This window comes from Primulina huaijiensis, chromosome 14, assembly GCF_012295235.1.
Source record: "Primulina huaijiensis isolate GDHJ02 chromosome 14, ASM1229523v2, whole genome shotgun sequence".
Taxonomy (NCBI): Eukaryota; Viridiplantae; Streptophyta; class Magnoliopsida; order Lamiales; family Gesneriaceae; genus Primulina; species Primulina huaijiensis.
In genome coordinates, this window is record NC_133319.1 from 12,376,812 (window position 1) to 12,402,157 (window position 25,346).

Here is a 25,346-nt window from a genome sequence, read left to right on the forward strand (position 1 = left end):
ATTTAAAGTGGATGCCTTGATTTATTATATATGAATATATTATAATATTAAATTCTTGGAACCATTTAAATGTTTGTTTGGTTTTACCAACCATTTAAAGTGGGAACCTTGATTTAGTGTTTACAAATATATATAGCACAATAAATACTTGACCACATTTATAAGTTTTGGTATATATTATATACTTATAAGATAATAATTTATAACATAATATAAATATGATTATTTAATATATTGGAACCATTTTATTAAGTGGATTTCAATATTGTTCGTTAATGTTAACTTTATTAAAATACCAAGAGTGGATCCTTTAATCTCAACTACTTAAATTAAAATTTGAACAATTAAAATTTACCCATTAAAGATTCAAACAATTAAAATTAAAAAGAAACAAAAACAAAAACAAAACAAAAAGACATTGTAGTGGACTTGTAATTACCTTAGCTTCCATGTGGATACGATATCGGACTCACCGAATTATACTACTTGTGGACAACCTGCTCTTGGGAGTACAACAATCCAAGTGACAACAATGGACAATCGACTCTTCTTGGATGTGGTTTGATTGCGGGTGAGGATATTGACACTTTTGTATGGTTATTTAAGACATGGCTTGACTGCATGGAGAATCAACCTCCCAAAGGTATTATCACAGATCAAGATAGGGCCATGCAAAATGCTATAGAGATTATATTCCCTAACACAAGACATAGATGGTGTTTATGGCAAATACTTAGAAAGTTACCTGAAAATTTTGGGTATCACAAAGAAAAAGATTCTATTTTTAAGGACATACACAATTCTATATATGAATCATTAAATCATGAGGAATTTGTTCAGTCCTGGGTTGCAATGGTCGACAAATATACTTTGCATGAAAATTATTGGTTGTCTGGACTTTTTAAAGAAAGATCACGGTGGGTCCCATGTTTTTTAAACACAAGTTTCTGGGCTGGAATGTCTTCAACGCAACGTAGCGAGAGCATGAATGCTTTTTTCGATGGTTATGTGCATTTTAAAACCAGCTTGAAACAATTAGTTGAACAATATGAGCGGGCTTTGCGTAGCAAAGTAGAGAAAGAGTTTCAGGCAGATCTTCGTTCGTATTCTCAGATGATTCCTTGTGTCGGTGCATATGATATAGAGAAGCAATTTCAAGCTTCATATACTATGGACAAGTTTAGAGAATTCCAGGAAGATTCAGTCGTTTGATGTATTGTAAATTGATACATGGTGGGGAAGAGCCTGAGAGGACAAAATTTAAGGTACGTGAGGATGTCGAGGTCAAAGGAAAAATAATAAAACAAAGACTTGTGGATGTCCAGTTTGCAATAGAACAAAATGAGATAGTTTGCAGTTGCCATTTATTTGAGTTCAGAGGAATACTTAGCTTTGTAGACATGCTGTGTTGGTTTTGTTATTCAATGACGTGAGATCAGTACCACAAAATTATATCCTTAGGAGATGGAAGCGTGATGCAAATCGCTTGTACACACGGGTGAAAGTAAATTATGATGGTTGGATTACTACTCCAGGGCATGAAAAATATGATGAATTGCATCGAGAATTTTCAGGACTAGCAGGTTTGGCTGCGGATGATGAGGCAAGATTTCAGGAGGTGAAAAGATGGATTTCAGTCAAGAAGGCTGAGTTCACTTCGAGAATGATATTAGGTCATGAAAGTGAAGATTTAGTTCAACCATGTAATCCAGTGAGATCTGTCAGTGTTGGAGAAGTTGGAACCACCTTTTCTACTCAAACTCTAGACCCGAAGTGTACGAAGAGAAAGGGAGCCCCTCGTACGGTTCGAAAAAAAGGACCATTGGAAACTAGAACAAAGAAAAACAATGTATTATTTAATAATTATTTTGCTTATGTTATTATTCTTGAAAATATTTATATTAACATTCATTATCTTGCTAGGTACAAATTAAATCGAAGAAAGACAGAGGTACAAATGTCAGTAGCGAAAAAGAAGTTAATAATTTTGCAACTGTCACAAAAACAGTCCAACATGGAATCGACTTTGGATCAAGATTTGGGTTGGATCATGTAACAGCCCCATTACCTTTGTATTTTGGCCAACTAAATAATGATGGAAACTATTGGTTTGACAGAATGGAGCAGTAATGAGAGCATGAATGCTTTATTCCATGGGAGTTTTTGGATGACTATGCAGAACAAGCTATTGGAATTTTTTTACTTGAATTTTATAATTTGATATCTGTCGATCCATTTCTTGGAGAATTAAACATATGCTACTTTTCATTTTTGGTATGCTTTTGTTTAATTTTTGGGATGCTGAAACATATGCAATTTTTTTTTTGTAAAGTGGACATCATCCAAAGCTTCTAAATTGACGTCAATTGACAATGTGTGTTATGTTTCCCAAATAGAAGATAAAATAAATTGACATAAATTAACATTTTATTATGCATGAGTTCATGTTTTGTATAACATTTGTATCAATTATAATATCATATTTCACTTGAAAGATTAAATGACATTTTCATCTCCTGGAAAATAGATGAATTGGCCGTTATGTGAAAAACATATAATAGAATGAATAATGAAAATGGGAAGATTTTTATAATATGTTGATTTTTTTTTAAAAATTGGAAATAAATTTATAATAGTGTGGTAAAAAAAAATTCAATTGAAAGAAGTGAGCTTTTTCATTACACAATGGCTTCCAAAAAATTGAACTGTAATTGTTTAGTTTTTATAGAAAATTGTTGTACAAATAATTGATGTATCTTTAGCATTTTCCAAACTTGATATATGGAGTATTAACTCAAAGAATTGTTAAAATTATTATATGCAACCCGGGGTTTTATCCGACTGACAACTAATCGACACCAGTAACGTCTCTTTCTTCCACCNCGAAAAAAAGGACCATTGGAAACTAGAACAAAGAAAAACAATGTATTATTTAATAATTATTTTGCTTATGTTATTATTCTTGAAAATATTTATATTAACATTCATTATCTTGCTAGGTACAAATTAAATCGAAGAAAGACAGAGGTACAAATGTCAGTAGCGAAAAAGAAGTTAATAATTTTGCAAATGTTACAAAAACAGTCCAACATGGAATCGACTTTGGATCAAGATTTGGGTTGGATCATGTAACAGCCCCATTACCTTTGTATTTTGGCCAACTAAATAATGATGGAAACTATTGGTTTGACAGAATGGAGCAGTAATGAGAGCATGAATGCTTTATTCCATGGGAGTTTTTGGATGACTATGCAGAACAAGCTATTGGAATTTTTTTACTTGAATTTTATAATTTGATATCTGTCGATCCATTTCTTGGAGAATTAAACATATGCTACTTTTCATTTTTGGTATGCTTTTGTTTAATTTTTGGGATGCTGAAACATATGCAATTTTTTTTTTGTAAAGTGGACATCATCCAAAGCTTCTAAATTGACGTCAATTGACAATGTGTGTTATGTTTCCCAAATAGAAGATAAAATAAATTGACATAAATTAACATTTTATTATGCATGAGTTCATGTTTTGTATAACATTTGTATCAATTATAATATCATATTTCACTTGAAAGATTAAATGACATTTTTATCTCCTGGAAAATAGATGAATTGGCCGTTATGTGAAAAACATATAATAGAATGAATAATAAAAATGGGAAGATTTTTATAATATGTTGATTTTTTTTTAAAAATTGGAAATAAATTTATAATAGTGTGGTAAAAAAAAATTCAATTGAAAGAAGTGAGCTTTTTCATTACACAATGGCTTCCAAAAAATTGAACTGTAATTGTTTAGTTTTTATAGAAAATTGTTGTACAAATAATTGATGTATCTTTAGCATTTTCCAAACTTGATATATGGAGTATTAACTCAAAGAATTGTTAAAATTATTATATGCAACCCGGGGTTTTATCCGACTGACAACTAATCGACACCAGTAACGTCTCTTTCTTCCACCATTTGGTTTTTTGGTCTCTCCCCTTTGAATTCTCATGCCCATGTGCATGCCCTACATCTGTACCTTGATTTTTGAATTATTTACATGTTGATTGGATTGTTCACTTTCTCGCGTCGGCTGGTTTGAATTGCTTCTTCGATTTTTGACTTGTGATGAAATTCCAGGAGCTAAGCAGTTTATATACTTGCATACCAGAAGCTGAGGGCTGCATTTTGAATTCAAGATCCATCTTTTTGGTTTTTGATGGAATCTGAATCGCAGAGGAAGAGCTACTGCGTGATGGAAGATATCTATGGTGTGATTGCGATGCCCAAGGGAGAATTCCAACTCCATCCTCTCTCTCCAAGTTCAAAGCAGCTTCAGTTTGCTGTTCCGGATCTAGGGCGAGCTTTTCAGGTCTTTTTCTCTTCCCCTTTTTCTTTTCTAATCTATGGATTCAATTCTGCTTGACCTACATCGTGTTTAAATTGCTTTGTTACCGCGAAAGGGTCCTTTTGGAGATGAGCGGACCATGGGGTTTTGTGGAGTGGCCGAGTCGTGGAGAGGAGGCGAAACATGATGTTAATTTAGAAAACTTGAAAATGCTTTGGTGGTGCTGCTTTTGGGAGTGTGGTGAATGGGTACCTTTAGTTATAAATAATTTCACATATATATATGCTATGGAAAATACATTTATTGTAAGTTTTTTTTATAGTTTGTCTAGTTTACCTTGTAAAGCTTTGAGGGGAGAAAACTTTCAGCTTTCCTAGAAAAGCAACTCATTTGATTCACTTCAGGATTTTGTGAGAACTAGAGAAGTTGCCGAGTTCCTCAGTGGTGCATTAGCAGGGGCAATGACCAAAGCTGTTCTTGCTCCACTGGAGACCATCAGGTCTGTTGCATCTTATTGCTCGCTGATCTATTTCTCCCAAGTTTTATATGGTACCTGGTTTATGGCTATGACTATTTGTCTTATTTCCTTATATAATGAATTAATATGAAAGAACCTGCAGATAGTAGTTCCTGTCAAGCTTGTCACTGACTGAAAACCATTGGCACATGATGTTACCCTTTGCTTTGCTTAGATGGATAACTTTCTAAACAAGAAAGAAGTTTTTAAGTGTTACAAATAATCTCTTTCTATAGACTGGGGATAAAGAAAGCATTGTGATCTACTTTAACTGATTTTTTTTAAATTTTTGTCTGCTGTAATATCACAATTTTCTGTGTCAGAATTTGTATTTTCTTTGACTTGGTTATTGGTGTACATTATGAAACATCAGGGAAGGCATTGACTTATTTGTTGTTATTGCTGGTTTATGAGTGTAAATTTGATTTTTTTTTAACCTTTTCACGTCTAATGTGATTATTTGAAATCTGCAGGACAAGAATGGTGGTCGGAGTTGGGTCTAAAAACATTTATGGTAGTTTTATGCAGATAATTGAACAGCAGGGATGGCAAGGACTATGGGCTGGAAATGCTATAAATATGCTTCGCATAGTTCCAACCCAGGCAATTGAGCTTGGAACTTTTGAATATATCAAGAGGGCAATGACATTAGCACAAGAGAATCAAAATCTAACTGAAAGCCCGAAGTTGCAGATTGGCTCGATGAGCCTCAGATTTTCTCTGTCATGGCTCTCTCCCATAGCCGTGGCTGGTGCTGCTGCTGGAATTGTTAGCACCCTTGTGTGTCATCCTCTTGAAGTTTTAAAGGTATGTGTGCAGGTAGATTTGTCTCTTTGGAGACTGAAGAAAATGAGGATAGTGAAGTACATTAAAATGTACAACGTGGATTCCTTTCCAGACAACACACACACTGATTCCCACCAATGCTCAAAATGATGAACTTTAATATATACTTCTCCAATTAATTTCTTTCTTTCTGTCTATTTTTCCTTTTTCTATATCCCATTTATCTATTTCCTTTAGTTCCTTATTAGAGCAATTATGATCTGGAAGTCTATCATGGGCAAGTGTTCAAATCTTTCATGACATAGCCATGAGGTGCTCTATAGACCTTACTATAATCTAAAATACTTCTTGTGGCTATGAATTGATGCAAAAAACTATTTTCTTGTACAATGTGATGAGATGAATTACTCTATTCCAACGCACACTGGCAGCCATTTTTAAGAAACATCATGCTACATCTCTCTGCTCTCATCTTCTTTATATTATCACCAGTGAAAATTTTCGTTTGTCTGACTGTTATTATTGAGTTGGTTCTAATCTTCATTATCTGATTGCATTCCCTATCCAATGTAGGATAGATTGACTGTAAGTCCTGAGGTATATCCTAATCTAAGTATTGCAATGCACAAAATTTATAAAGATGGTGGAGTTCAGGCTTTCTACTCTGGGATTTCACCCACGTTGATTGGCATGCTCCCTTACAGCACGTGCTACTATTTCATGTACGAGACAATGAAAAAATCATATTGCTTAGCGCAGAAAAAGGAATCTTTAACTCGAGCAGAGATGCTCGTAGTTGGTGCTCTTTCTGGTATAACTTTTATATCGATGTTTCAATGTGTTCTTGTATTGTCCTACTATCAATGGAGTTTCATTAAAAGGATACCTATTTCTAATCACCTTTTAATATGACAATCTACACATGGGTTGAACAGCAATTTTGGCTGCAAAAGAGAAATACATGTTGTGGTGGTTCGGACCTTGTCTGATAACCGCGAGTCTATTATGAAAATTGGAAAGCATCAAATTTATTCTCGTGGTTTTCAGAATTCCACACGTGAACTAAACAAAGTCAGCAATTTTAAGAACTAGGAAGTACATTGAGTAGTATTGTGGTTCTAAGCTAGTGCTTAACATGTTTCAGGCATGACGGCTAGCACGATTAGTTATCCTTTGGAGGTTGCAAGAAAACAGCTGATGGTTGGAGCTATACGAGGTAAATGCCCACCCCACGTGGCAGCTGCACTCGCACAAGTTGTAAGAGAGGAAGGGCTGATGGGGCTTTACAGAGGCTGGGCTGCTACTTGTTTGAAAGTCATGCCCTCTTCTGGTATCACCTGGATGTGCTATGAAGCTTGGAAAGATATATTGCTAGGCCGTTAGTGACTAGGAGGCACAATCTTCTTAGTTTGAAACCATTTTTGAAGGGGTTTCAATGGGCAATCTGGAGAACCACTTGTTTCAGGCCATGTATACCTTTTTGTAATTGTTGGAAGGCTTAAAATTAAGACGATGTAATCCAACTGCATGCAAATCTAGAAAATATGAAAAATGATTAATTAAATGTTTTTAATTGCTAAATTGATTATGTGACATGTTTATATGATGTTTTAGTAGTTTTTTTCTAATTACATGCATTAAAATGCATTAAAATGTAATTTTAACGGTTATTCGAGTTGCGGTCGAGTAACGGAGACCGATGACTGAAAAATGAAAAATGTTTTTATTAAATAATTGTTTGTAATTATTTAAAATATGATTGATGTTTTTTCTTTTCCTGAAAAAAAAGAGTTTTGAGGCGATTTTATACACCAGGACGTAAATTTTATCGGTGTTGGATTTTTAACAAAAAATACGAACGTGTTGGCAACCCGTCTAATAAATTCACAAATTTTTCTACTCAAAATAATTTTTATATTTTAATTAAGCACTCATGGACTTAATTAACCTTCTTAATAGGTCAAGGTTTGATTATTGTCTTAATTAAACTATATAATATACAAATTTCACCTCATAAGCCTACACACCCCACGCCCCACCTCCCTTACTCAAAATAAATTCTCTCCAACACAAATTCACTGACACACACAATATTTTTGAAGAGAAACTTTCGAAATATTCAAGGGAAATTCAAGTCAAGGCCCTCATCGTCGTCGTTATTCGATCGTCAACTAATTTCGTGTGTTAAATACGCAAAAGCACGCCATATTTCTTCCCTTTACTCAACATCAGACCATACTATACATATAAATATGATTTTCATGAAAAAACATGTCCCCTTTTTAATTATTTTCGTTTTCGTGCAAAACATGGATTTTAAAGCATTTTGTTTGATTAAAAACTTGATGATTTCATACATGAAGGGGCTGCCATGTTCTAGGATATAAGGGGCAATGTTTTTACATGATTTAAGGGTCTAGAAACATGCACAAAACGCTGCAAAGACCAAACAAACAAGCTGGAACCGAAATCGTGTAGGGTTGATCAAGGGGCTCGTTTATGGAGTATATCGCTTGGCTTGGGTCACGGCTGGGACGAGGCTTAGCCAGGGTCCGTGCAGGGTCAAGGAAAGAGTCCTAGCCATGCTAGGACTCGAGTCAAGGGGCTGGGGTGGAGTCCTAGCAAGCTAGGACCCCACCCGCGCACATCAGCGCCTTGTGTGCAGCAGCGCGCAGATGGTTAAGGGGCTCGGCCAGAGGGCTTTGGCTGGGCTAGGTCAAGGGGTTAGGGTCCTAGGAGGGTGCTTGAGAGGCTGGTTCAAAGGCTGGCTCGGTCGGCTAGAGTCCTAGGCATGAAACAAGAGTCCTTGTCAAGTAGGTTTCTCGGCCATGGTTGGTTCTTGATGTATGGCTTCGGTTTTACACTTGGGGTCAGGTCCTAGGGGTTAGCTGGGGTCTGGTAGGTTCCTAAGTGGGCTGGGAAGGGTTCGGCTTGAGGTTGTTCGAGCTTGACTCGAGAAAATTCGAAGTGGGTTGCTCAAGGGTAATGCATAGGCTCGGTTAAGGTTTTCTTGTTCGAAAATAATCGAAACATGGCTCACGAGGGTCGAGTCATGGTTCACGAGAGCCAAATAATTTTTAAAAGTCTAAGATTTTAATTTTGGGAGTTTATATTAAAGTTTGAATTAAATCGGGATTAAAACGCTTTAAAAACGAATAATTAAAAAGTCTAGTATTTAAGCTAAATAAAATCATGAGAAATTTAATTTAAGCTTAAATAATTATTTTGGACATGTTAGCGTCAATGAAATTAAGAAAAAGTCAAAAACGTGAAATTTTACGTCTAGAGGTAAAACGGTAATTTTACACCCGAAAATTAGTAAACGTCACGGCAGTGTCCTGAATGCTGTTTTATATGCTAATATGATTATTTTCAATGATTATGAATGTTTATTAACTTTTATATATTAAAATATGATTTTTAAGTGTTTATGGATTTTTATGGTTTAATATGGACATTAAAAGATACGTTGAATGTTTGGTTTAAAAGAAAAACGATATTTTATGCATGTTTTTATTAAGTGATGAAATTACGAAATGTTGAAGGATGTGAAGGGATTGTGACTAATACGATGATATGTTGGAGATATCGTGAGGGTGAAGGTCTCAGTGGGAGCCCGACGATCGTGTTTCCATGGATACAAATACGATGATATGTTAATACGTTGGCCAAGGCTCAGTTGATGGTTAAGAGTGTCGCTGATGTTCCCGCCGCCCAGTACTGTGGTTATATGTAGATGGATCCATCGCCCAATACGAATACGAATACGAGTCACATTTACGATCTGAATTCAACGAACACGAATAATGTTTATGATGAATATGAACTTGAATATGTTGATATGAAAATGTTTATGGAAATGTTTACGAAAATATTTATGTTTAAAGTTTATGCATTATTATGAAATTGTTATTTAAGTACAAGTATTTTTCATATGTATACGTAGTATTTGTTATCAAGATTATGGTGTGTTGAGTCTTTAGACTCATTAAGTGTGATTGATACATGTGATTATGATAATAATGTTAATGGAGGTCTTGATGGTTGACCTGACTGGACTTAAGATGCACATGAATCGATGACCAGCGCTTATATTTTTCCGCACTTATGATTTACGTTGAGAGATTTTACGACTTTTTATTTATGTTTGAGAGATTTTGAGAGGTGTTAGTATAGACTATACTTTTCAAAATATTGCTTTTTAGGTTTGGTTTTATGTTTAAACTATTTCCTTGATTTTAAATACTGGTTGGTTGGTTGATTTTAAAATGGTGCAAAATATTTCATATATGCATGTGAGTATTTCGGCCGAATTAACAGAGTAAAAAAAATTTCTAGTACTTTTTTAGCAAAACGAATAGCAAACATTTCAGTTAGTATCAGAGAAATGGTCTGCAAAGGGTTGTGCCACCATCAGCGTCGGAAAGATCAGTCGTCAAGCCTCAATTTGTAAGTTTACATGCTTTATATGATTTATTATAAAGTTACCTGCATGATTACATGAATAATATGTTTACGTCACATGTTTACTAGCTTTTTGAGGATGTATGCTTTATATGCTTAAATTGCTAAAATAAATTAGAATATGTTACATGATTAGAAAACTTATATTTAAATGCATGTTGGTTACATTAGAATTTAGAAAACATTCAGATATAATGCCTCCTAGACGCGCTCCTATCGATAGACAGGCAGAGACTACTGAGGATCGTAGTGACGATGCACCCCCGCCTCCTAATAGAGATGCTGCTACACGCGCTTTAGAGGGGATGGCTCGTTTCTTCGAGCAGCAGTTACAGCAGCAACAGTTACAGCAGGCACCTAGGCCACATCATGACGTGTATGATTGATTAGTTCTGGAGGCTAGGGCCGAACGAATTTTCTGGCACCACCGATCCCTTTGCTGCTGAGGCATGGATTCGTGCACTCGAGGTGCACTTTCGTTATCTGAATATGGGATATGCTGACCGTGTGAGGTGTGCCACTTACCTGTTCAGGGATGATGCTTATTTATGGTGGGAAGGAGCCGAGCATGGTGTTAATCTTGCGACACTTACTTGGGCTCGATTCAAGGAGATATTCTACGAGAAATATTTTACTGCTGATGTTAGAGGGCGATTGAAGAGGGAATTTATGACTCTCCATCAGGGAGACGCTTCTGTTGCTGAATTTGTGAAGAAGTTTGATAAGGTTTGTCACTTTGTACCCCTTATTGCGAGGGATGCTGCGGAGAAGTTTAGACACTTCATGGATGGTCTACGACCTGCCATACTAAATAATGTGATGATGATGCGTCTTTTGGATTATGCTACTGCTACTACTCATGCATTTCAAGCTGAACAATCTTTAAAAGACATTGAGTTTGAGATGCAGTACAAGAGACAGCAGCACCAAAACAATAATCAGCCAAACAAGAAGCCATATATGGGTCCTCTTAGACCTCAAGGGCCTCAAAAGCCCCAAGGTCAAGTCAAGAAGCAAAGACCGCAAAAACCGCCACCACCTGTAGCACCAAAACCTGCAGAGGGACTACCATTCAAGAAATGAAATCGTCTGCATCATGGACAGTGCGTGTGGGGCACTACTAAGTGCTTCATATGCAAGGAAGAAGGGCACAAGGCTGCTGATTGTCTGAAGAAGAATGCACTTACTGTGGGGAGAGCATATGTTATGAATGCAGAAGAAGCGGAAGAGGAGCCAGACACGACTCTTATCACGAGTAACCTAGTCATTTAACATTTTTATATTGCCTTTATTGCATAAAATGTTAAAGTGGTTATTAGATTTGAATTGAGAACAAGATTAACCTAGTGGAAATTATGTTGCATGCTCTATTTTAGTTGAAAATTAAGATATGATTTTAGAAACCATAAAATTGGAATTGGTTTTGAGCCTTATTTTATGTAAAGGATGAATACTTCCAAATAAAAAAGTTTTATGGCCAAAAATTATAGGAAAATCATAATTAAGGGTTTCGAATTCTTTTAGGGGTCTAAGTGCAATTTTCGAAAGTTAAAATGGCTTAAGTGTAATTATCGAAAAGATAAGGGACCAAAATGTAAATTTTCAAAAATATTAAGGGTCAAATTGCAATTATTCAAAAAAATTCGAGGGACTAAAATGAAAATTTTGAAAAACAAAGGGGCTAAAATGCAATTTTCAAGAAATGCTTAAGTTCAACGTGTAATCTTCACGTAACTTTGGGAAATAATGATAGAAATTCCTTAAGCTTCAATATGAAAAGATTTAAAAGACATTTTCGTCGCAGGAAGGATTATTATTCAAGGGGTAGCCACCTATACACTGCTAGATTCAGGAGCTACACATTCATTCATATCTGAAACCTTCATTAAGCGACTGAATAATATCCCTGAGGATATGGGTTTGGGTTTCAAAGTTTCTATTCCTTCCGGTGATCAAATGCTCACGTCTAAAATTGTCAAGAATCTAGAGCTTCATTTATTCAAAGATGTGGTTCGGGAAAATCTTATTGTGCTTCCTATGCCCGAATTTGATATCATACTTGGTATGGATTGGTTATTAGCAAATGGAGTTTCGATTGATTTTCTTCAGCGATCAGTGTATATTCGACCGCCTAGTGGTAAATATTTTGTATTCGAGGCGATGAGAAACAAGCAAATGACGTACATTATCTCTTACCTGTGTGCGAGGAAGCTTATTAGACGTGGATGCCAAGCTTTTCTAGCATGTGTCACTACCGCACATGCTCATCTCAGTCAGAAATTGGAGGATGTTGATATTGTCAGAGACTTTACTCGTGTCTTTCCCGAAGACGTTTCTGGTATTCCGAGATTTGTATCCGAGTGTTTGACTTGCTAGCAAGTTAAATCAGAGCATCAGAGGCAAGCAGGAAAGCTTAAGTCACTTCCTATTCCCGACTTGAAATGGGAAAATATTACGATGGAATTTGTTGTGGGATTGCTGAAGACTATTAAGGGATTCAATGCTATATGGGTGATAGTGGATCGTATTACGAAATCAGCGCATTTTCTACCTATTAAGACGACCTTCACAATGATTCAGTATGCAGAGTTATATATTCGAGAGATAGTTCGTCTGCATGGGATTCCTATGTCTATTGTTTCTGACAGAGATCCGAGATTTACATCATCTTTCTGGAAGAGTCTGCATGCAGCGATGGAGACCAAGTTATTATTCAGCACAGCATTCCATCCTCAAACCGATGTTCAATCCGAAAGAGTTATTCAAATTTTAGAAGATCAACTCGAAGCCTGTGTGATAGATTTCCAAGGCAGTTGAGAACCGAAATTACCTCTAGTGGAGTTCACCTAAAATAATAGATATCAATAATCAATTGGGATGGTTCCTTTTTAGGCACTTTATGGAAGGAAATGTAGATATCCTATTCATTGGGACGAGGTTGGTGAAAGAAGAGATATTGATCCGGATGTGATTGAAGAGACTGCCGAGCTTGTAGTCAAAATTCGAGATAGAATGAATAGTGCTCAAAGCCGACAAAAAAATTATGCCGACAAGAGACAAAGGGACTTAGAGTTTGCAGTGGGCGACCACGTATTTGTGAAAATAATAACATCTGCAAATTTTTGTACATTTTCGTGCTTTCCGGATTAATGGAATATGGCGTGTCATGAGCTTCCTTCATAATGAGATCCCTGAAAAAAAATCGTCACTAGGAACCCATAAACGATCTCGATATCGAACTATACCATCCATCTCAGAATATAACTTCCGGCACTTGGCTTCATCTCTTGCTCTCCACTTTTGCAATTGCTCATCAGTGGAATGTCCCTCACGGATTCTATCTCTCAAAATCGACTGCACTGATAATGTGGCAAGATTAGGGGCATCGCCCCTAGCATATACTGTCAGCTCAAACTGCTGTATCTCGGAATGCAACGGTCTTTGGAGTGATAATTGAGTGATAATTGCTACTTTTCGTCTCAATACGTCTGCCACAACATTAGCTTTTCTCAGATGATAGCTAATCTCACAGTCGTAGTCTTTCACTAACTCTAGTCATCTCCGCTGTCACATATTTAATTCTTTTTAGGTGAAGAAATATTTCAAACTTTTATGATCGGTGAAAATCTTGCACTTCTCCCCATACAAGTAGTGTATCCAAATCTTCAATGCAAAAACTATCGCTGCAAGCTCAAGATCATGAGTAGGGTAGTTTTTCTCGTGAATTTTCAATTGTCTCAACGCATAGGCTATAACTCGGTCACTTTGCATCAGAACTGCGCCCAAACCAAGTTTAGAAGTGTCGGTATAGAGAACATACTCTCCCTGCCCCAATGGCATAGACAATAATGGCGCTGATATTAAGGCTTGCTTCAACTTATCAAAACATTCTTGACACTCGGATCCCCATACAAACTTTGCATTCTTCTTTGTCAAGGCGATCATGGGTACCGCTATAGCTGAGAATCTCGGAATGAATTTGCGATAATAGCCAGCTAGTCCCAAGAAACTGCGAATCTCGGTAACAGTCTTTGGTACTGGCTACTCCCTCACTGCCTCAACTTTACTCGGATCAACTTCAACGCTATCCCTAGAAATGATGTGGCCTAAGAAATCCACTCTATCAATCCAAAACTCACACTTGCTGAATTTTACATACAACTTTCTATCTTGTAGTACTTACAATGCTGTCTTCAAATGACGACTATACTCATCTTTGCTCTTGGAATAGATCAATATATAATCAATGAAGACTATAATAAACTGATCCAGATACGACTGAAATACGTGATTCATGAGATCCATGATGATCGCTGGCGCATTGGTCAACCCAAATGGCATGACCATAAACTCGTAGTGCCCATATCTTGTTCGGAACACTGTCTTGTGAACATCAGACTATTTCACTTTCAATTGGTGGTATCCATAACGAAGATCAATCTTCGAGAATATCGATGCTCCTTGCAATTGATCAAATAAATCTTCAATTCATGGCAGTGGATACTTATTCTTGATAGTGACTCTATTCAGCTCTCGATAATCAATGCATAATCGCATACTACCATCTTTCTTATTCACAAATAATACTGGGGCGCCCCATGGAGAATAACTAGGGCGAATAAAACCCTTGCCCAGCAATTATTGGATTTGATCTTTTAATTTTTTCATTTCGGCAAGCGCTAGATGATAAGGTGCTTTAGAAATAGGTATTGTGCCCAGCATTAGTTCAATAGAGAATTACACCAATGAAGGGTGTTATGAGATTTTGCAAGAAAGACAAGCTTAGTCCAAGATTTATAGGTCTGTTTGAGATTTTGGAGAGGATTGAGACACTAGCTTATAAAGTGGCATTGCCAACGATGCTTTCTGGAGTTCATAATGTGTTTCATATTTCGATGATGCGAAAGTACATGTCGAATTCAGCACATGTGATAAATCATGAACCTCTACAATTGACTCCAAATATGACTTATGAAGAAAGACCTGTCCAAATTTTGGCAAGGCAGGAAAGAAGACTCCGAAACAAAGTCATTCCAATTGTCAAGGTCAAATGGCTGAATCACTCGAAAGAAAAAGCTACTTGAGAAACCGAGAAGGATTTGAGGAGTTGCTATACAGAGCTATTCGGTAAATTCTAATTTCAAGGACGAATTTTATTTAAGTGGGGAGGAATGGTAAGGTGCAAAATTAAGACGACGTAATCCAACTGCATGCAAATCTAGAAAATATGAAAATGATTAATTAAATGATTTTAATAGCTAAATTGATTATGTGACATGTTTATATGATGTTTTAGTAGTTTTTCTACTTACATGCATTAAAATGTAATTTTAAGGGTTATTCGAGTTGCGATCGAGAAACGGAGACCGAGGGCTGAAAAATAGAAAATGTTTTTATTAAATAATTTTCTGTAGTTATTTAAAAAATGATTTATGCCTTTTATTGTTTTGAAAATAAGAGAGTTTTGAGGAGATTTTATACGCCGGGACGTAAATTTTGTCGGTGTTGGATTTTCAACAAAAATAGGAACGTGTTGGCAACCCGGCTAATAAATTAACAAACTTTTCTACTTAAAATAATTTTTATATTTTAATTAAGCACTAATGGGCCTAATTAACCTTCTTAATGAGCCAAAGCTTGATTAGTGTCTTAATTAAACAATATAATATACAAATTTCACCCTATAACCCTACACACCCCACGCCCCACCTCCCTTACTCAAAAAAATTCTCTCCGACACAAATACATGGCACACAATATTTTTGAAGAGAAACTTTCCAAATATTCAAGGGAAATTCAAGTCAAGGCCCTCCTTGTCGTCGTTCTTCAATCGTCAACAAATTTCGTGCGTTAGATACGTAAAGGCACGCCATACTTCTTCCCTTTACTCATCATCACACCATACTATGCATATAAATATGAATTGCATGAAAAAACATGTCCTCTTTTTAATTATTTTTGTTTTTGTGCAAAACATGGATTTTAAAGCATGTAGTTTGATTCAAAACTTGATGATTTCATACATGAAGGGGCTGCCATGTTCTAGGATATAAGGGGAAACGTTTTTACATGATTTAAGGGTCTAGAAACATGCACAAAAACGCTTCAAACACGAAACAAACAAGCTGGAACCGAAATCGGGTAGGGTTGATCAAAGGGCTCGTTTATGGAGTATATCACTTGGCTTGGGTCACGGCTGGGACCAGGGCTTAGCCAGGGTCCGTGAGGGGTCAAGGGAAGAGCCCTAGCCATGCTACGACTAGAGTCAAGGGGCTGGGGAGGAGTCCTAGCAAGCTAGGACTCTACCCGCGCACATCAGCGCATGCTGCGCCTTGTGTGCAGTAGCGCGTAGATGGTTAAGGGGCTCGGCCAGAGGGCTTTGGCTGTGCTAGGTCAAACAGTTAGGGTCCTAGGATGGTGCTTGAGGGGCTGGTTCAAGGGCTGGCTCGGTCGGCTAGAGTCAAACAAGAGTCCTTGTCAAGTAGGTTTCTCGGCCATGGTTGGTTCCTGATGTATGGCTTCGGTTTTCCACTTGGGGTCAGTGCTAAGGGTTAGCTTGGGTCCAGTAGGTTCCTAAGTGGGCTGGGAAGGGTTCGGCTTGAGGTGGTTCGAGCTTGACTCGAGAAAATTCGAAGTGTGCGGCTCAAGGGTAATCCATAGGCTCGGTTAGGGTTTTCTTGTTCGAAAATAATCGAAACATGGCTCACGGGGGTCGAGTCATGGTTCACGAGGGCCAAATAATTATTAAAAGTCTAATTTTTTAATTTTGGGAGTTTATATTAAATTTTGAATTAATTCGGGATTAAAATGCCTTAAAAACGAATAATTAAAGATTCTAGTATTTAAGCTAAATAAAATTATGAGAAATTTAATTTAAACTTAAATAATTATTTGAGACATGTTAGAGTCAATGAAATTAAAAAAAAGTCAAAAACATGAAATTTTACGTGTAGGGGTACAACGGTAATTTTACACCAGAAAATTAGTAAACGTCATGGCAGTGTCATGAATGCTGTTTTATATGCTAATATGATTATTTTAAATGATTATGAATGTTTATGAACTTTTATATGTTAAAGTATGATTTTTAAATGTTTATGAATTTTTATGGTTTAATATGGACATTAAAAGATATGTTGCATGTTTGGTTTATAAGAAAAACGATATTTTATACATGTTTTTATTAAGTGATGAAAATACCAAATGTTGAAAGATGTGAAGAGATTGTGACTAATACGATGATATGTTGGATATCGTGAGTGTGAAGGTCCCAGTGGGAGCCCGATGATCGTGTTTTCATGTATACGAATACGATGATATGTTAGTACGTTGGCCAAGGCTCAGTTGACGGGTGAGAGTGTCACTGATGTCCCCGCCGCCCAGTACTGTGGTTATATGTAGATGGATCCATCGCCCAATACGAATACGAATACGAGTCACAATCACGATCTGAATTCAACGAACACGAATATGAATATGTTTATGATGAATATGAACATGAATATGTTGATATGAAAATGTTTATGAAAATGTTTACGAAAGTATTTATGTTTAAAGTTTGTGTTATTATGAAAATTTTATTTTAAGTACAAGTATTTTTCACTGTTATATATGATCTGTATACGTAGTATTTGTTATCAAGATTATGGTGTGTTGAGTCTTTAGACTCAATAGGTGTGATTTATGCAGGTGATTATGATAATAATGTTAATGGAGGTCTTGATGGTTGACCTGACTGGACTGAAATGCACATGACCCGAGGACCAGCGCTTCTATTTTTCTGCACTTATGATTTACATTAATAGATTTTACGACTTTTTATTTATGTTTGAGAGGTTTTTTGAGAGGTGTTAGTATGAGGTAATACTTTTCAAATTATTGCTTTTTAGGTTTGGTTTTATGTTTAAACTATTTCCTTGATTTTTAAATACTAGTTGGTTTGTTGATTTTAAAATGATGCAAAATATTTCATATATGTATATGAGTATTACGGCCGAATTAACAGAGTAAAAAAAATTTCTAGTACTTTTTAAGAAAAACGAATAGCAGACGTTTCACTCTGATTGACTTTTGTTCTTATATCAATGGTGCACTTGTGGCAAATATAATAGATGAACCCAATCATTATTATAATTTTGAAAAATATTCCAATTGATCCACACTTATTGGGTGCATAGAATTTTCTCCTACTATTTTTGCATAAGTTTTAGTTTGTTTTTTTTTTTAAATTTAAACACACACTTCAGTAACTGTTTACAACCCCAAGTACACCAAAACAGCCTTTAGTTTATTTTTTTCCTTGATGTTCATTTGGTGTATTCTTACTAGAGCTATCCATGCATGCTCATGTTGTAAATGTAACCCCATGGAGAAACTCGGTATTTGTTAGACTTAATTTAATTGTGGTGATGAGAGTCAAAACCAGTAGGACGTGATAGCTAAATCAGAAGACAGTATAATAAGCGGAAGCTATCGTATCGCTTAAACAGAAGCAGTACTTCTCAAGTACTTAACGGCTTATAAAAAGAAGAATCAAAACTTAGCTTAAACAGAAGCGAAACTCAGCGTCTTTTGTTTGATCGTTACAATCTTAAATGTTACCGTTACTTTTCCTAGTACTAGTATTATTTGCACCATTAATGCTGTACAAGGACATTTAATGCGCCTTACTAGTTTTGGTATGAAACAAAGACTGATTATCCTCAAGCTCAAACGTACTGAAAAGCAGCACACTTGTTATAGCAATTATCTGATTTTCTGAGATCATATTGTGCTACTGTTTCGTAATCTCTTCACAAGCTATGCACTTTACTACATCTTATTGAGAAAAGTCTGTAATCTGGAAAAGTGTCTTTTCCAGAACTTTGTTGTATTCGTTACATTGTGTTGTTGAACTAAGAGTTTTAGTAAGCTAAGGGTAATTCTTACTGAAGTGGATGTGTACAAGAGTTGTACTGTAAAAACCCAAGTCTTTCAGTGATACCTTTTGGAAACAGAAGAAGGGAATACGTAGAAGCTTTCATCTTCGAACTTCCAGAAACAACCACTGTCTATTGTCTACTATTATATTGTTTTCACCCCAAACCATCAGATCGTTTCCGCACTACTTATTGTGATCTGCTGGATTTATATTTGAACAAGATAAGCTACAACCTCTAACAGGATTCTAGCATCGTTGCAAAAACTTCATAGAAAAGAAAGAGTTTATTCACCCCCCCTCTAAACTCTAAGTCGATCCCCAACAAGTGATATCAGAGCAGGCTATTCTTGTTCTGAAAATCAACATCAGAAATGGCATATTTTAGCAAGGTCCCTATGTTCTCAAAAGAAGACTTTGATGATTCGAAGATCAGGATGCGAGCCCATCTTGCAGCTCAAGACGATGAAATGTGGTTTGTCATTACTAATGGTCCCTTAAAGATTCTAAAGCCTAATACAGCTATTGTTGTTACTGAAAGTGCACCACAGATGCTTGAAAAGCAAAGAAGTGAATGGACAAACGAGGACTAGACGAAAGAAATTTAGACAATGTTGCGAAAGATATTTTCTACAAAACACTTGACAAAAACACCTTCAACAAAATCAAGATGTGTCCTATTGCCAAAGAGATATGGGAGAAACTTATCCAGATTTGTGAAGGAAATGAACAGACAAAAGAGAACAAGCTATCTGTGGCAACGCAAAAATTCAAAAATCTTAAGATGAAAGCTGGAGAAACTCTAAGCGAGTTTGATGAGTGTTTCACCAGCTTAGTAATTGAGCTAGCAGCTTTGGGAAATGAGCATGGCAATAGAGAAGTAGCACTCAAGGTGATGAGAGCTTTACCCTAGGAATTATGATGAAACTTAAAATTAATAATTTGTTATATATTAAAACATGTATTTTAAAATTTTAATTTTCATTAAAATTATAAAATTATGTTATTTTGTATTGTTTGTTTATATTTAAATGTCTTACTAAATATGTTTTATTTTCAGGTTTTCTACGTGTTAGTAAAATAATGATAACTCAAGCTACAAAATTTAAATGGAGGTGATTCAAACATGTTTGGAATCCTTGAGAAATTATCTACAACTTTTTAGAAGACATGATTGCCTAAAAAGTTTATTAAGATGATAAAATTGTGCAAATAGCAAAAGGATGACAGATTTACTTTTACTATGATCAGCTTATAGTAAAATAATTATAAATAATTAAATATTTAACCAAATGAGGTGAACCAAGTGACCAAATTCATCTACAGACAATGCCCTACATGTTTTCTGTTTTGAGCAAAGTCCAATTCAGAGATTAAAGTCGTGGAACATAGCATTGAAAGAAGAGCAATGGAATTGAAGTTGGAGAAGACAAAAACTACTATTACAACTACATGGCATTAATAAAATTTTTGACACTTTCTCTCATTTGGCTTATAAATAGAGGCCTTGTGTTAGCTTGAGAATCATCATATCCCAGTGTAAAATATAGTTTGTGTGTATAAAAGTTCTAAGTTTAATATATTTTCTTTCCCAATGATGAGTGAGGATTTTAGTGTGAATCAAAAGTAAGCTCATGACAAGCTATATATATGTATATATATAATTATATCATATATTTCATTTAGACGATAGCGTGGCTCTGTCGGTTGTTCTAAATGAAATATTATGATTTAATACTGACTTCTAACAATCTAACATTTACTTTCCCGCATCTAACTTTTACTTTACTTCAACTAACTTTTACTTACCCGCAACTATCTTTTATTTTTCGCATCTAACTTTTAATTTACCGCAACTAACTTTTACTTTACCGCAACTAACTTATTAAATCATATATTTCAATTAGGCAATAGCGTGGCTCTGTCGGTTGTTTTAAATGAAATATAATGATTTAATTTAACATTTATTTTATGCAATTTTATATTTATACAGTTATATATATAATCATAGGTACCATATATAAATAATCGGTTATTTCGATATTTTTTATAGTGAGAACTATATTATATTATGTATATGTTTAAATATTTAATTTTTTCATGGAACAATCAATTATGGCGGTTTCCTTTGTTCTAATTATAGTTAAACAATAGTACATAAACCAAGAATAAATCCTTGAACCTTGACAAAATTTATAATTTTTAAACTTCATTCTTGTATTTGGTAATTTATAAATTAATAAATTTAAAGTTAAAAGAACCTCAATGTGGATCGATCTCGTACTTACGAAATATATTACTTGCAGACAACCTACACTTGGGTAAATTATAATTTAAGTAGTAGCAAATGAGACGTCAAAACAATGGCGATGAGAGTCTCTAAATATCTGAACAAGTTGGAGCTACATGACTTGTTTGCAGATTTGAAAGCCTATGAGTTCGAACTGGAAGTAAGAAGTGGAGAAGAGCCCTTGTCGAATTCACCTACCAAGGCTCTTGCAGCTACTACTACTGCTACTGCTGCAGTTGTTCCAAGTGTATCACCTGCTGCTGCTATTGAAAGCACATCTGACAAAACTGCTGAACAAATCAGCAATGATGCAATGTCTCTATTCGTGAAGAAATTCTCTAGATTCATGAAGAAGAATCACCGAGCATATCAAAGTCCAAACCAGAACTTCAAAAAGGATTCACCACATAGTGATATGACATACTTCAACTGTGGAAAAATTAAACACTTTATTGCGGATTGCCCGAAACCCAAGAAGGACGATCAGAAGAAGAAGGGGTTCAGGCGCAATGATAAGAAATCCATAAGAGACCGCAAAGCAATGATTTCTGAAGAAAGTAAGTCCAGGTGGGCAGATTCTAGCTCTGAGTCTTCTGACTCAGATAGCCATTCTAGCGAAAGTGATGAAGAAGAAGTGAAGTGTCTCATGGCGAACACTGAATCGGCCTCGACATCTGGAGAGGTATTTGACTTTGACTCTGATGAGTTTACACGAGATGATTTAGTTAAAGCATTGCATGATATGATAGAAGAATATTCAAGACTTTCTCATTCATTCGAAGAAGTTAAATTTGAAAATCAAAACTTGAAAGATCAAATCAGTAAGTTCACTTGTTTGCAAGAGAACATATGTAGTGATTTGAAAGTTGAGATAAGTAAATTAAGAACTGAGAATGAAAGAGTAAATGCAGATTACCAGACGATTATATCTGAATCAAAAGCTATCGGTACTGGTGAATGCATGGAATAAGTCTTCTGTTTCATTGGAAAAGATGAAAGAATTACAGAAGCAATTTGGAGACAGGAGTGGTCTCGGATTCAGTAATGATGAAAGCACTTCTGAAACTAGTACAAAGCCAAAACTAGATATGAGCAAAGAGAAATACATTCACTTTGTTAAATCAAGTGTGGTACATGAACCAGTAGGACAAACTGTTAAAGTTGAAAGGTTTGTAGATCAGACGAACAGAAGTAAGCATTATGGTCTGAGTTATGTTGAACCTAAGAGAAGAGTCCATCAGAGTGCTGGATCCAGTAGAGGATTCAACTCAGAAAGACAATCCTCTGTGAAGGTTAGAAACTTCCAGTACTATAACTGCAGACCAGACGATAAGAACAGAAGAGAAGAAGAAGATCCTAAAATACATTCTGTTATAAATAACAGACCTTCTGTTGCGCACACTTCTGTGGATACCCGAAGTACAAATGTGGGTTCCTAAAGGACTGATAAGGCTTGGACCCAAATAGATTGGGTACCAGTTACTAAAACTTGTGCTTGTAGGAACAGGAGAGGAAAGCCAAGATAAGCAGCTCTACATGGTATCGGGATAGTGGATGTTCCAGACATATGACTGGACAAAAAAGTCTACTTTCAGAAATAATGAGTTGTACTGGACCAAAGATAACTTTTGGGGACAACTCACAAGGTAAAACCATGGGTAAGGGTAAAATTATCCATGGTAATATCACCATAAGTGTTGTGCTCTTAGTTGAAAATCTCTGCTACAATTTGATTAGTATCAGTCAAATATTTGATAATGGATACTCAGTAGCTTTTCAGAAGCACACCTACACAGGTAAAGATGCCAATGAGTCTACAGTCTTAACCGGAAAGAGAGAAGGCAACACTTATAAAGTATCATAGAACAAAGATCATGTTAATGTTCCTACATGTTTAGTTGCCTCCCTTAATGATAAACATTGGCTATGGCACAAGAGATTGAATCATCTTAACTTCAACTCTATCAATAATCTCAAGAAACAGAATATAGTTGATGGTTTACCTGATATTAGATTCGTTAAGAATCATGTATGTTCTGCATGTCAACTTGGTAAACAAGTAAGATCTAGCTTCAAAAATAAAGGTAGTAAATCAACATCAAGATGTTTGGACTTATTGCATATGGACTTGTTTGGTCCAATCTCTATCATGAGCTTAGGAGGAATAAAATATACTCTTGTTATTGTTGATGACTTTTCTACATTTACTTGGGTAATATTTCTTGCTGAAAAAAATCAAACCAGTAGCCTCCTGATCAAGCTTCTGAAAAAGATTTAAAACGAAAAATCAGCTTTTGTCATTAAAATCAAAAGTGATCGGGGCACTGAATTTACTAACAAAATTCTTGAGTTATATTTGGATGAACATGGTATTCATCATGGATATTCAGCTGCCAGAACGCCTCGAACAAAATAGAGTAGCTGAGAGGAGAAACAGAACTCTCAAAGAAGCTGCTAGAACAATGCTAGCAAAAGCAGACATCTCTCAGCGTTTCTGGGTAGAAGCAATCAACACAGCATGTTATACACAAAACAGAACCATGATCAACAAGAGGCATAATCAGACTCCATATGAGATATGGAAAGGGAGTAAGCCTAATGTTTCATACTTTCATTTGTTTGGTTGCAGATGTTTTGTGCATAATAATGGTAAAACTTATTTGTCTGCATTTGATTCAAAATCAGATGCTGGAATTTTTCTGGGATATTCAGCAGTAAGCAAAGCATTTATAATTTTCAATAATAGAACTCTTAATGTTGAAGAATCTGTTCATGTTGTTTTTGATGAAGATAGCAGTGCTCCTGAAATTTCAAACATGTCAAATTTGAGTAACAGATTAGACAGAATTCATCGTGAACTGGATAGTGAAAATGATGCAGAACCAAGTGTCAAAGATGCTCAAAATCCAGAACCAGACATTCCTATGGTAGAACTAGTTGTACAGACACAGGACGTACCAGAACCAGCAGCTGACATTCCAGAACTTACTACTGCTTTACCTGAGCTTGATCCAAATCCAATAAATCATGAAGAAATACATCTAAACCCTTTTATTTGGAGAAAATCACATCCTCCATTTTGGTTATTGGAAATCCTGCAACTCCATTAAGAACCAGAAAGCAGATGATAACTGAATATATGCATGCTGCTTTAGAAGATTGAAGAAGCTCTTCTGGATCCCAGTTGGATTGAAGCCATGCAAGAAGAGCTGAATCAATTTAAAAGAAATGAAGTGTGGTTTCTTGTACCTAGACCATCTCATCAAGCAGTCATTGGAAATCGATGGGTATTTAGAAACAAGCTAAATGTAGAAGGTAATGTGGTTAGAACTAAAGAAAGACTGATGTCACAAGGTTTCAGACAAGAAGAAGGAATAGATTATGATGAGACCTATGCACCAGTATCAAGGCTTGAAGCAATCAGAATATTCTTAGCCTTTGCTGCTTTCAAGAACTTCAAAGTTTATCAGATGGATGTAAAAAGTGCCTTCCTAAATGATCTACTGCAAGGAGAAGTTTACGTTGAACAACCTCCAGGTTTTATTGATAATTTCTTACCGCATCATGTGTTTAAATTACACAAAACCTTGTATGGTCTGAAAGAGGCACCTAGAGCTTGGTATGACACTCTTTCACAATTTCTTGTTAATCATGATTTTACCATCGGCACTGTGGACAAAACCTTATTTATATTAGTTAAAAATAAGCATATTCTGTTAGTTCAGATTTATGTTGATGATATTATCTTTTGGTTAAATAACCCCAAATTATGTGAAAAGTTAGCTAAGATAATGCAGGAACAATTCGAAATGAGCATGATGAGAGAATCAAAATTCTTCCTAGGACTGCATATTAAGCAATTCAATACAGGAATCTTCATAAATCAGGCTAAGTACACAAAAGAACTACTTAAAAAGTTTGTCATGGAAACATGCTCTGCTGCTTCCACTCCAATGAGCACATATACTAAACTTGATAAAGACGAAAATGGAATTTCAGTAGAGGTAACTCAGTATCGAGGTCTTATCGGCTCTTTGTTATA

General features: G+C 35.6%; 2 protein-coding genes and 1 pseudogene across 3 annotated transcripts; all 3 read left to right on the top strand.

Moving 5' to 3' along the window:
• The window catches only part of LOC140957985 (uncharacterized), a 111,944-nt pseudogene that overhangs the window by 6,629 nt on the left and 79,969 nt on the right, over nt 1–25,346 (top strand).
• Nucleotides 545–2,151, top strand: LOC140957114 (protein FAR1-RELATED SEQUENCE 4-like). The gene is given in 5 exon segments (XM_073414246.1): nt 545–917; nt 1,026–1,125; nt 1,185–1,385; nt 1,388–1,849; nt 1,924–2,151. Coding segments are annotated over 5 exon segments (1,266 nt in total). The 5' UTR covers nt 545–621; the 3' UTR covers nt 2,131–2,151.
• On the top strand, nt 3,920–18,258 carry LOC140957633 (probable mitochondrial adenine nucleotide transporter BTL1). 2 transcript variants are annotated; one of them, XR_012171658.1, is made up of 6 exons: nt 3,920–4,354; nt 4,735–4,829; nt 5,321–5,654; nt 6,207–6,444; nt 6,778–7,121; nt 18,147–18,258. XR_012171658.1 is itself a non-coding variant. In XM_073414963.1 (5 exons), exons 1-5 carry the CDS (start codon nt 4,202–4,204, stop codon nt 7,014–7,016), a joined length of 1,059 nt encoding a protein of 352 aa, XP_073271064.1. In that variant the 5' UTR covers nt 3,920–4,201; the 3' UTR covers nt 7,017–7,152. The 2 variants fall into 2 exon arrangements, 1 of the variants encoding a protein (XP_073271064.1); XM_073414963.1 differs by lacking the exon at nt 18,147–18,258 and having other exon boundaries at nt 6,778–7,152.